Here is a 12,410-nt window from a genome sequence, read left to right on the forward strand (position 1 = left end):
CGTGTTTGTCTATGTGATTGACTGTATGTGCAGATAAATAAGGGCCCCCGCTTTCCACGCCTGAAGACACCCGTTTTCCAATGCTCCTCGCTCACCATATAAAAAAAGACGAAAACGTTCAAACCACGCAGAAAGACCATTTTGTTACCTCTTCTTGCCTCCCGGCGGCGGCGGAAAAGAAGTCTGAATCTTCTGGCTCTCGACCGGGCTGCCCCCGAGCGAGGTGACCCTCTTGGGCATCGGCCTCGCCCTGTCCTTGACGACGATCCCGATGGTCCTCGCGGGCTCCGTGGCGGGGAGGGAGTCTATCGTCGGGATCTGGTGGTGCCTCTGCGGCGCGGGCCAGCCGCCCTGGCTCATCAGCGGGCTGGCGGTGTTCCCCGACGTCGGGGAGGAGTACGTCGTCTGCGACTGCGGGGCGAATGTCGCGGCGTAGCCTGTCGACGGAGAGGTGAAGCCGTGTTCTGAGGGGATGTAGGGGCGCAGGGGGATGAGGGGCGCCGTGGATGTTGTCGAGGTCGGGGTGTAGTCTTCCGGCGAGGCGTTGTGGCGCGGGGAGTGGGATTTCAGGGGCATGATGGGGAGGGAGGTCTTGATCGTTGTTAGGGGGAGGGCGTCTTTGTGTTTCTTGTCGGTGAGGTTTGTCGGGCTTGGGGAGCGGTAGGAGAACATCGTGCTCGGGGCCCAGGGGTCCTGAGGTGTGGTATGCGGCGAGTAGGCTTGCTGCTGCTGCTGTTGTTGGAGCTGCATGCGGGCCTTCTCGCTCTGCATCTCTTCCTCCTCGACGGGGAAGAAGTTTGGCGTCTTGGGGGTGAGGTGCGTCTGGCATCGGAAGGAGAGGGATGAGACGGGGCGGTGACCCTTGGCTCTGCGGGACAGCTCGGGGTTGATCCCTCGGCGGGCCCTGCGTTTGCGGTACTGGATGAAGACGCATCCCGCGATGAGGAGGAGCAACACGACGGCGCCCACGACGATGCCGATGATCGTTGTCATGGGGATGCTCGCGCCGTCTTTCTTGTCGGCAGCGGTTGCATCCTTGGGGTCGACAACGGTGATGACGCCTTTTGTGAAGACGGTCTGGTTGAGGCCGATGAGTGTCCCCGGGTCTGGTCTCTGTTGGCAGCCTGCGCCGAGGGCTACAAGATCTAGAGGGTGTTAGAGAGATGAAAACGGAGATATAGTATAGGGAGTCGGATTACAATTCGCAAGGTAGTAGTGCTCACCACCTGCCCTGACGCAGGAGAGACATTTGTCGTAGGCGGAGCCGAGTATGGCGCCGCCGTCTGCATCGCAGTATGAGTACTGCCCGGACGACGGGTCCAGATCGCCGTCTGTGAGGGCGGCCTCGAGAGCACCGCAGGCCGTGGAGGTCATGCAGGGACCACCGCCGGTGTCGGTGGCGTTTGGGTACCCGAACACGCAGTAGTCAAACGAGTATCTCATATTATCTTGTCATGAGTTAGCGTCTGATCTCACCATGTAAACGACGACAATAGCTATTGACTTACACAAGAACCAGGCTTGGTCATTCTCGCCGCCCTTGACATAGTTGCTGTCCTGCAGACAGCTCACGCACTGCTGGAACTTGCGGCCTGCGTTCTCTGTCTGGTATTTGCTGTCATCGCAGGTGATGTCCTTGTTCCTGGTGTTTGACGAGTTGGGGTCCGAGTAGTCGAGGTCGTTGGAGTCGAGGCAGAAGGAGGCGCAGGGCGAGTCGGGCGTGACCTGCAAACCTGCGACGTACCTCGGCAGGAGGGATGTGAGGAGGACGAGGGTGGTGGTGCGGACAGCCATTGTTGATGTGCGTTTTCCGGGATTCGGACGAAACGAGTGTCGGTGAAGAGGACGTGAGATACAAGACTTCCAGCGCCTTGCACAGATTACAATTGAATAAGGTGAGGCAAAGGGAAGAGGGTATCTCAATGTGACATTTAGGTAACGAACCTGCCTGTACGCCCGCAAAACAAAGACACGCGCAAAAACGGAATAAGCTCAGAGTAGAGAATCACGAGAGAGGGAAGCTTCAGTAGGATGAGGCTTGGGACCTGGGAACGGTGATATAAGTTCTTGCCGTCCATGTTGATCAGACATGGGCAGCTGCAGGAACGTGTGGATGGTAAGGTGACGGTCTGGAGTCGCCCGCAGGACGCAGCCGGACGGAGCCAATGGGCAAGATTCCGAATGTACGGGGAGGCGGATGGCTTCATCGACGCAGGCCTGCTTTGAGATGAGCATAGTTGGGACTGGGCCATGGTCCTGCCGCCCGGCTGCGAGACCTGGAGTGGGTTAGTATTCGGTTCATCGACAGAGGGTGTGGTGATGTCGTCGAGAAGGAGCCAATGAGCCTGCGGGCTGAGGTCCCAGAGGAGAGGAAAGTGCTAATGACCCCGGACTTCGGTCCTCAAGCAGCACAGCAAACGCCGCCCGCCAGAGAGCCGACGATGTTTGCTGGAAGCTCGCCTGACGAACGGCGCACATCACCAACACAAGCGCCAGCGGCACCGTTCCTGGCACTTGCAGGACGAGCCAACGACGTGCGCCGTTGCAACCTCTCAGGCACGCCTAGCAGCGGGCACTTGCCAACCGACGACCAACTAGCTCTCCCGCAGGCGCCAGATGGGGTAGCGCGGCATTCGATAGTGTCCTTTCTCTGCAGCGTTTCTCGCGGGTTGCGTGCCTGTGCCTGGCGCAAGAATGCTCGGCAGTGTGCGTGTGAGTGATCACGGTCGCCGGCGGCTGCGAGATGCGCACGACTGCGATGAGGTGACGGGGCCTGCGTCCTTCTCCCCCCGTGGTGGCCAATCGCAGACGAGCGTTTGGAGATGACTGTGGTTGGACGCAGGTGACAGTCAGCCCTTTTCGATCTAGCCCGGGCGCTTACCGATCACAGAGAATGGAACCCGAACACCGCTGATCCTCGGAACATTTCTCTGTCTTTGGGCCCCATCCATGATGGATGTCGGTGCTCTGCCCTTTAAAGCACCCCACTTAAAGCCGCGAGCTCGGTTCAACTTCACGCTCAGCTTCACTCAACGTGCTCTGATCAGCTCTTGAGTGTGTTCGATGTTCAGTGTGGTGTTGGTTCATTCGGTCCACTGCGGGCCCCAAGTGGGGGCATAGTCGTCCGCAGCACAGTCGCGACGATCACTCAGTCAATGCTCCCTTTTCTTCCCGGATTCCCGCCTACCTTCTTTTCCTTAACTGAACACTGCCTGTCGTTCAAGCGCCCCCAAAACATCGAATTGTCAATGCATAGTCGTTCGGCATCACAGCCCGGGCCCTGTCTTATCCCTCTTATCCCTCCCCCCTTCCTCTTCACCCTTTTACTTGACTTTAGCTATTAGGGGGTGGGACCATGTCGCCAACCGCCAACCCCAGGGTTCCCTGCCTCTCATTACAAAGTTCGATGCGAACCAGAGCAGCTGTCCCCTTTCGGCAGGTTGGCATGGCGGCCAGTTACTGAGCTGCGTCGAACCTTTTCTTTTTCGCAACTCAAAGCTTGTCCTGACTTTGCTTCGCCGCCGAGTCGGAGCTGACGGTGTGCTCACTGAAAGACGTCCGTCCCATTCGCCGCATCAACCGCAAACTCTACAGTCGAGGCATCCAATTGCCGTCCGGTTCGCGCAACGGTCGCTTACCAAATGGTGTGTTCACGGTCTGCGGCTGGTTCCGAATTGTGTGTATGTATGATATGTTCTTTGTCATTTGTCTCGTGAAAACGACCGGTTGGGCCTTCATCGCCTATATGATGCAGAGTCCTCCAAACGCCCGCACAAGAAATGTAAAAAAACGAATGTCCTGTGTGCCCCCGAATCATGTATGAAGTCTCTTTTAGACTTTCCTTTGTAAAACCCGCACAAATATGTGTGTCCAAAACGCTGGGTGCTCGCTGAGATCCTTCCTCCCCCAAGAAGAGAAATAAGTAAGGATACACAACTGAGATGATGCTGTGAGTGTGTAACACAAAAAATATGATTACAGATATTATTTCCTCTTTCGTCTTTTCGTTTCGTTTCGTTTCTTTTTACCTTTCTCTCTCTCTGTCTCGCTCAGCTGATGATTACATCTCTGCCGGTGACGGAGTACTGCGTCTGGTAGAGACACCTCCCCTGCGCGCAGTCGCCATGGAAGAGCATCTGCCCTCCCCCGGCAACGCTCGTCGCGCCTCCGGGGGCTGTGAGGTTGAAGTCGCCCGTCTTGAGCAGCATCCGGCTCGGCCGCACGTAGGGGCCTTTGATGTCGCGGCTCGTCGCGTAGTTGACGTTGTAGTTGTCCGAGTTAAAACAAAAACTGCTGAAGAAGAGGATGTACAGCCCGTCGTCGGTGCGCACCAGGTCCGGCGCCTCCACCAGCGGGCCGTCCGCCGCCGTCCGGTCGAGGATCTGCACCGGATCGCCAACTTTGCTGTACCCGTCCGCCTCGACCTCCTGCAGCATGATGGGCGTCCCGACGAGCGGCTCCACGCCGTTGTTGCAGTCGCCGCCGTTGCCCACGTTGTTGCCGTCCACCTTGTACACGACGTACCGCTTCTTGGTCGACTCGTCGTAGAAGCCCGCGGCGTCGATGGCGCCGCCCTGGTCGAACGGGCACACCCACGGCTCCTTGGTCGGGACGTACGGCCCCGTGATGGCGTCTGAGATGCCCACGCCGATGCAGTGCCTGCCGCCGCCGTCGACGACCTCGCCCGAGTAGTACATGATGTACGACCCGTTGTCGAGCCGTCTGACGTCCGGCGCCCAGGTGTTCTTGCCCGTCGTCCAGCCGCCGTCCGGGAGCGCCTCGATGTCGAGCCACTCCCAGGAGCCCGAGATCTCGGCGGCCTTGGCGACCTGGATCTGCTTGTCGTTGTTGCTGGTCGCGAAGGAGTACCAGTTGCCGTCGCCGGCCTGGATCAGCGCCGGGTCCGGGAAGTCACGGTTGAGTCTGGGCTCAATGACCTTGTCTTGTCTGCCGACAATGTAGAGCGCGTCGATCTTTGAGGGTGCGCTCAGGGCTGGTTGTAAGCCGGCCAAGCACCACAGGCCGGCGGCCAATAGTGATGATGTTGAAAGCATTGTTCTCTCGGTCTGAGGGTATATATAATAAACAAAGAAACGATACAATTATATAAGGTATCTCTCTCGTAAAAAACGGGACAAAGTGTAAACAAAAAAAGAACAGCAACAGCCAGGTGATGCGCTCGTGGAGCTAAACAAAGTTGCAGTCTGAGCAGAAAAAGAGACCTTGGGATGCTGATGTATATGTGATGAGAGGAGGAGTGTCTGTGTCGTGGGTGGTCTTGGGTCTCTCTTGGGTATTCGCTTTCGTTCTGTCTTTCTCTCAAGGAATTGGACGGTGGTCTATTACTTAGCTTTGCCAACACCGAGTACACATTACTGCGAAGCAAGTGCTGCCGTCATGAATGTCATAGCGAACTGTATTCGAGAAGCAGAGAGAAAAAAAATAAGAGCTGTCCGGTCTCGAGGTGCGTGCGAGCGAGGTCATACTTGTACTCGAACGAAAAGGACGAGATGTGGGAGAGAGCAGCAGCTGCTGCGCCAGCTCCAAGCTCCAGCTACATCCCGAGACGAGAACGGTATTGAGAGCAGGAATGACATGCCTCCTTAGACCTTACTACATTCACTCACACACCTACGAGGTACACGCTCCAAGTACACCACACCACACACCTTTACTACGACGACAAGCAAGAACCGACAGCCACACACACACACACACCTCCACCCGCATTTGCAGTGGTAATCTCACATTCCCGATCCGCATTGCCCAGAGACTTGGGAGCTGGCCCTAGGTGGGTTTGTTCCATTCACGTCAAAGCAGATGCTTGAAACAGGTGGGCCGGGGGTGAGAAGGGTGAGTGAGTGCGTGGCAGCGTCTTGCTCGACCGGATACCCGACGGGAACTGCACGAACCAGCAGAGAGGAAAAAAAAAAAAAAAAAAAAAAAAAAAAAGGAGCTAGAGCCTCTCCGGTGCTGCTGCTCACACCTTACAGCTGCTTCTCTTCTCGCCTTGCTTCCGAACTTGCTTCCGCTGCTTCCAAGGTCAAAAATCGCCTTGCATTTCCGCCCAGGTTATGCTGCTTAAAATTGCTCTTCCTAGGGCTGGGCGCGCGTCAGATGTGTGGTCAGATAGCAAATCCTCTTTAGGCTTCAGCCCATAAAACTGCAGCTGCTAGGCTAGCAGATCAATAGCAGCAAGACATGACAGACGGACAAGAAAAAAAAGCCCCTCGGGAGGATTACACGCATCCGGCAGTCGGCTGCTAGGCCCTATGTGCTGGCTGCCATGTGGGCTGGCTACGTTAGGGGGGAAGGGGGTCAGAGAGAAAAGTTGGTCGTCATGGAGGCTCTTGGGTTGGTCTGGAACCGGGATGTCGGTGGTGACGGGGGTCGACGGGGGATCGCCAACTGGCGGTGTCGGCCCCGCTGATCGGGCATGGGCGAAGCAGGGCAACTGGGCACGAGGGATTGAGGCGCGACTGGCAAATCCGTGATCCTGGAGAGGGGCTGTGAAAGCGCAACCCAAGGTCCCAAGGTCTCAAGGTCACTCACTCACTCACTCACTCACCTCCCCTCCCCGGTGCCCCTCCCACCCAACGTGGCAACGACACCAGAGACACGCATCACTAGGAGAGAAGAAAAAGGCGGGGTGACGTGCTGCCATCTCAGGGGTGGGCATTGAGGATCCGCTAAAGTAATTATACCCAGTTACGGCGTGGTTCTTGGTTGCATTATCCCAATTCCATGAGGCATCAAGGAGGGCGGGTGGCAGTTGTCCTTGTTTCCGTGACTGGCCAGCGCATGTGGCCTGAGACATGCTTGGTGACAATGCTTCCCTGTCTTTGGTGTCCTCTCAGGGAAAGCGCCTTCGGACGATGGACGGAACACGTATATTGTCGCTGTTTATGACTGAGATTCCCAAACAGAAATCGTTCGGATGAGATCCACGCTGGCTCGGACCCGACTGAGCTGCTGTCTGAAAACCCGCCGGGGTCCTGCTGGGACTACGTAAGTCCGCCAACAAGGGTTTCCGTGTTTCCGTTTCAACCGCCTAAAACATCGATTCGTGACATTTTGCGCTGCCATGTGCTTCTCGTCTCATTCTCGACCGGTCGAGAACTTTTTTTGGTTTGAACTGATCAAGCAGCTGTAGTCGCCACTTTTTTTTTTCATATAGGACCTATCTACTCCTATCCAGCCAGTCCGTACTATGTTCAACGGGAGAGAGAAAATGATGAGAAACCAAACGCCACTTGCCAAAGCCAATTTTATGGTACAACAGCCAACCGCCGACCATTGTTCAACAAACACTTGGTATCGAGCCAATCGAGGTAAGATGCAGCGCAACAATAGCTTACTCGCTGTCGTCATCGTCGTCAGCTTCGCCTGACTTGGCAGCCTTCTTCGCGGCCTTGGCTGCCTTCTTCTCAGCCTTTCTGCGCTTGCGCTCGGCACGCTCGTCGGGAGTTTCACCCTCGTGCTTCTTGCGCTTCTTGCCGTCCTCTTCGTTGTTGGCAGGGGTGACGACAGTGCTGGTAGAGACGGTCTCGACCACCTTCTGGGGAGTGGCCGGCGCAGCCGATGCAGCCGCCGCCGCATCACCGGCAGGAGCGCTGAAGTCCTTGTACTCAGACACCCACTTGGCGGGGGTGGCCTCGTTCGGGCGTCCGAACTTGTCCAGCTTGCCGTCCGCCTTCATCTTCTTCTTCTCCGATGCAAGAGGGCCAAGTCCCCATCTTCTGGGGTAAAGGTCACGCTCCATGATGCATCGCTTGACCTTGGCGACAACGCCGTGATCTGGTCTCGGGTCAGTTGTGGATCGTCAATGTACAGTGACGGAGGAGGACAAACCGCATGTTGACATCTCGACGGTGGACATCTGGGCAATACCGATGGCAATAGCCTCACCCTTGGTGGTCATGAGGACGACCTCATCGTGGACCTCAATGGCGGACTCTGTGCAGGGTGTCAGTATGTCACTGTATCCTGGTAACGTTGTTATGAAGCTTAACTCACCGTATCGCAACAAACCGGGAAGCATAAGCTTAGCACCGTAGCAGACAGCGTTGACCTGGAAGTACGTCAGTATCGGATGCAGCTGTTTTCGTGCGCCAATCGGTCCAAGACATAATCCACAAAGTCGCATCGGCCGTGAGGGGCAGTTGGGTTGCAATGAACGGGAATAACTTACAGCACTGTCCTTGACAACAATACGCTTGTAGCCAGTGAGGAGAGTCTCCAGGGGAGAGATGACCTTACGCAGGTAAGACTCATCCCTGGTGTTGTCCATCATCCACTGAGCGTCAAGCACGTCGTGCAGAGTGACCATGCCCTGGGACTCGTCCATGGCACCACTGCGCACTCTGCGGAGCTCCTGCATGTGGCCACCAACACCCAACAGAAGTCCCTATTTCATGTAAGCAATCAGAACAAGGCTGAATGATCTTCTTAACGTTACGTACAAGGTGGACACAGAGGGTACGGATGTAAGTACCGGCCTCGCAGGAAACCCAGAAGACACCGAGATGACGATCCTAAAATCGCGGTCAGCAATATTTCTAAGACAGGAGTGGATCTACTCACATTGTCGAACTCGATCAGCTTGGTCTCGTAGATGGTACGGATACGCAGCTGACGCTTGACGGCAGAGATCAAAGGAGGGCGCTGGAAGAGGGCACCAGTCAAAGCTAGATCACGAGTCAGACAATGATGTCGGCAGTTGCGGTGAGGTTGGATTGAACATACTCTCGAGAGCGCGAGCAAACTGGGCCTGACCGCCAGGCAGCTTGTCGTGGAGGCGGATGACGGCAACATACTCCTTACCGGCACCCTGCTGGGACTTGACGAGTCTGGTGGCGCGGTCGACGCTGCAAAGAGAAAATTTCGTCAGTCGCAATTCCTCAAGGATGCGGTTCGTCGGAATTGGAAGGTTGCTACTAACCAAACAATCAAACATCCTGAGAAAGTTAGCAAAACACGTTCGAGACGTCAATGTGGGACGAGTCGCTACTCACCAGTGACCTTGGGATCAAGGGTACCGCTGTGACCAGTCTTCTCAACGCTGTGCAAAAATGAGTTAGCAATGCCTTCTTCATCCCAACCATAAGTTTGGCAAAAGCCAAGCTTGCGGCTCCCCGAAATCGTTCGATCGTTCCTTTCGTTGACAAGCTGACGGCAATGGCAGTTCCCGCGAATTGTGACGACACCTCCCAGGGCAATCCATAACGGTCGGGTCCCAGCACAGCCTTCCGCGAAAACTCCTCAAGTCGGCATGCAAATCGAAATGACGCTGTGCCTTGTTCTCACAGCCTCGCGATGATGCAGCCTGAACAGACATGTCGTGACGTTGAAATTATGTTCCACGTTGTACCAATCCTTGTCTGTGTTTCGCAAAAGCCTGGCCGTACACGTGCGCGCCACGTCGTGAACATGTGCCCGTATAGCCATCGCGGTCCGCTTAAGAGGATGCCATTGCCGTCGATTCGTCTTCGATTTCGGGGAGCGAATCGCATACGATGCATCGCGATCGTGCGAGCTAGAGAATGGAATGGGATTGCATACCGGAGCATACGCTTGACCCAAGCGACGACCTCGTGAGAGGAGGGCTACGCGCATATCAGCACACGTGGTCATCAATTCAATTATTAGCAATGATAACATACGTTAGAGGGCTTGTCCAGGTTGATAACACCGGAGGAGATGTACGACTTGATGTCTCTCTTCAGAGGGCTGCATCCGGCCGGAATGGGAGTGAAGTGACCCGTCCGGACGAGAACTGCAGGACCGGTCAGCCATGTGTTCGTTCTATACGAGACATTCGCTCCGTATCCAGAGGGAAAGGAAACTTGCGCTTGTCGTAGTTCTTGAGCAACAGAGGCCAGCTGCTGGTGTCCAACTGGGGGACAGCAGCCTGAGGCTTGATGGCGAACTCCTCCTCCTCGGAGGCCTTAACAATTTCCATAGCCATCTTGTCCGACTTTATCCCGAAACGACAGGAGGTTTCAATGGGGAGGGAAGGTGTCGGTCGGGTGTTGGGCGTTTGCGGTGGGAAGGAAGTCGCGAACGTCCAAGAGGAAGGTCTCGTGGTGTTGGGAGGACTGGCTTGAAGCTTCCCAATCCAAATTTTTTTTCCTGCTGTGGGGTGCGAGCTGCCAAAAAATCCATTCCGCTCCACTTTGTGGCGTCGGACAGCCATTGAGTGGATTTCATTGGCCAGCCCGCTCGACTAGCCACAGGACCCAAGACGCGACTCGGTTCCGTCCCGCCTTTTGAGCATGGACTTCTCAAACTCGAAGGAAAACATCGTCATGCGGAACGAACAACGGTCCGTAACTGGAGACAATGGAACCCTTGCGGTCACAGAGCGCTTACATGGGAATCTTTGGGATGTACTTTGTATTCATGTTCACATTGTCTTCGCCTCGTCTCTGCGTCTCATGAGCAGTACTGAAGACTCATGAGACTCATTCGGTATCGTGCAACTCCAAACTCCCGCTAATAACACCCAGATCCGCCTAGAGGCAAAGGCCTCAAGTCAACTATTTACAGCTTCTCATCATCCTTCGCAAGAACCGCGACCATTTAGATGTATCCTCGCCTGAGGTCATCTTCTGTCATGCCGTGATACGCAGCCGGGTTGTGCTCCGCATACATAGGGTGTGCCGGGTGCTGAAGCACAGGCGGGCTGGGATGCCTCTGTCTTGCGTCCCATTGATGGTCAACCTCTCTCAACTCATACGACTCAGATCGTCCCTTTCCTTTGTGAGAATCATCCCAATCTTGCTGAGAATCATCAGTGCCACCCAGAGCAATGCCGATTTCCTGCTGTTGGCCCTGAGGTTGCGCCTCGTGTGCTGGCCACTGCATGTTCGGTGCCTCAGTCCCGCTGACCGGACTGTTGTATTGCGAAGAGTAAGGGGAGAAGTATCTTGGGAAGTTCTTCTCGCCTTGTGGGCTGAGTGGAGACTCGTCCCAGTAGCGATGCGGTCTCGTGGTGCTCGGCGTGTCGTCCCAGCTTCGCAGAGGACGTTGACTGAGCGGGGTGCCGTTGAGTCCGGCGACGTTGAGTGGTGAGAGTGGTGACGGCCAGCCGTTGGCGGGACCCTTTTGCTTCATTTCGAGCTTCTTCAAGAAAGCCCTTCTCCTCCTCTTCCCGTTCCAAACAATGCAGAAACCGGTCAAAGCGAGAATGAGGACAACGCCTCCAATTGCGATGCCGACCTTGCCGCCCAAGGAGATGGGGCCGCTGTTGTAGTTTGGCACGTATGTGTTTGTTGGTGTCGGGTCAGTGACATTCACTGAAGTCTTTGAGAAGGGAGAACCCTCGACAGAGACGATCTGTCCAGGGTCAGGCTTCTGCTGACATCCGGCATCCAGGATGGTCATGACTAGAAGCCAATTAGTCAAAGAACCGTAGTGTTCTGGGAATCAAGACATACAATTAGTCAAGTAATGGTTGTCGCCGGCGCGGAGACAGGCTGTGCAGCCAGACAGCTGATTGTGATCCCAGTTGTCACAGTAGTCAAACTCGGTGCCGTTAGAGGCAAGGTCATTGTATTTGATGGCATCTTGGAAAGGCTCGCAAGCGGTTCTGTTTGAAGAGTTACTAGGTAGGACGAACAATGCCATCGCACGCTGACATACCTCGTGAGACATGGGCTGGACCCGACGTTGGGGTTTTCTGGATACCCGAAAATGCAGTATGAGACAGCGTATCGGAGGTTGTCTGATAATGTTAGTCATGGTTTAGCCAGTGAGGACCGAAGTATTCAACATACAAAGGAGCCATTGTACGTCAGTCTGAGATGCGGTTGAGTAGTCGCTCGTCAACTCGCAGGAAACACACTGCTGGTATACAGAGCCGGCAGCGCTGACAGAGTAATCCGACTCTTTGCAGACAACGTCATCCTTCGTGGTCGCATCCAGCACGTTGCCGCAGAGTGTCTGGCAAGGTGAACCCTTGGCCACGTGGAGAGCCGTCGCATGGCGCAACCAGAGGCTGAGCGCCGCAGCGCCCGTCGCAAACCTCATCGTGGAGAATTATGAGTGGTAAAAAAGTGCGGGAAGACTTCGAATACTGCTCCCGACCGGCAAAATCGCAATCGGAAATCGCTCGAATTATGTACTGGACGGCCGCGCACGGAAATACCGGTTTGCAGTCGATTCAATCGCTGAGGGGCAAAGTCGCCAGTGTTACATGCCTGCGGGAGTGTGATGGGGAGTCTGGTTCGTTGCGCAAGAGCTTATGGACGGCGATGCCAAGCGATGAAGGGGAAAGTCGCAAATTGACGCCGTCAGGAGGATATCACGATGTGACGACTCGCGATGTTTACCACCGGGCAATGCGAGACGACGCTTCATATGTGTTTCGGTGTTTGCGAGAGAGAAGATGGGCACGCTGTGATTGTGAC

At 55.5% G+C, this 12,410-nt stretch overlaps 4 protein-coding genes across 4 annotated transcripts; all 4 read right to left on the bottom strand.

The window, feature by feature from the left end:
* Positions 1–144: 144 nt before the first annotated feature.
* Positions 145–1,794, bottom strand: CGGC5_v003523 (uncharacterized protein; the record flags this gene model as incomplete). Its single annotated transcript, XM_032033933.1, has 3 exons — positions 145–1,145; positions 1,200–1,448; positions 1,509–1,794. The coding sequence occupies 3 exons, from the start codon at positions 1,792–1,794 to the stop codon at positions 145–147; spliced, it is 1,536 nt and encodes a 511-aa protein (XP_031887053.1).
* Positions 1,795–4,049: 2,255 nt separating this feature from the next.
* On the bottom strand, positions 4,050–5,054 carry abnC (putative arabinan endo-1,5-alpha-L-arabinosidase C; the record flags this gene model as incomplete). The annotated part of the gene is made up of 1 exon (XM_032033932.1): positions 4,050–5,054. The coding sequence occupies one exon, from the start codon at positions 5,052–5,054 to the stop codon at positions 4,050–4,052; it is 1,005 nt and encodes a 334-aa protein (XP_031887054.1).
* Positions 5,055–7,354: 2,300 nt separating this feature from the next.
* Positions 7,355–9,967, bottom strand: cbf5 (H/ACA ribonucleoprotein complex subunit cbf5; the record flags this gene model as incomplete). The annotated part of the gene is made up of 12 exons (XM_066151137.1): positions 7,355–7,797; positions 7,852–7,956; positions 8,017–8,071; positions 8,192–8,407; positions 8,463–8,534; positions 8,584–8,687; positions 8,746–8,867; positions 8,942–8,957; positions 9,015–9,061; positions 9,562–9,605; positions 9,663–9,775; positions 9,811–9,967. 12 exons carry the CDS (start codon positions 9,965–9,967, stop codon positions 7,355–7,357), a joined length of 1,494 nt encoding a protein of 497 aa, XP_066009563.1.
* A 614-nt stretch (positions 9,968–10,581) lies between these two features.
* CGGC5_v003526 (uncharacterized protein) lies at positions 10,582–12,030 on the bottom strand (the record flags this gene model as incomplete). The annotated part of the gene is made up of 4 exons (XM_032033930.1): positions 10,582–11,387; positions 11,439–11,590; positions 11,644–11,725; positions 11,778–12,030. 4 exons carry the CDS (start codon positions 12,028–12,030, stop codon positions 10,582–10,584), a joined length of 1,293 nt encoding a protein of 430 aa, XP_031887056.1.
* Positions 12,031–12,410: the final 380 nt, after the last annotated feature.

Source organism: Colletotrichum fructicola (genome assembly GCF_000319635.2).
Source record: "Colletotrichum fructicola Nara gc5 chromosome Unknown KSG_Nara_v1_contig02, whole genome shotgun sequence".
NCBI classification, from domain to species: Eukaryota; Fungi; Ascomycota; class Sordariomycetes; order Glomerellales; family Glomerellaceae; genus Colletotrichum; species Colletotrichum fructicola.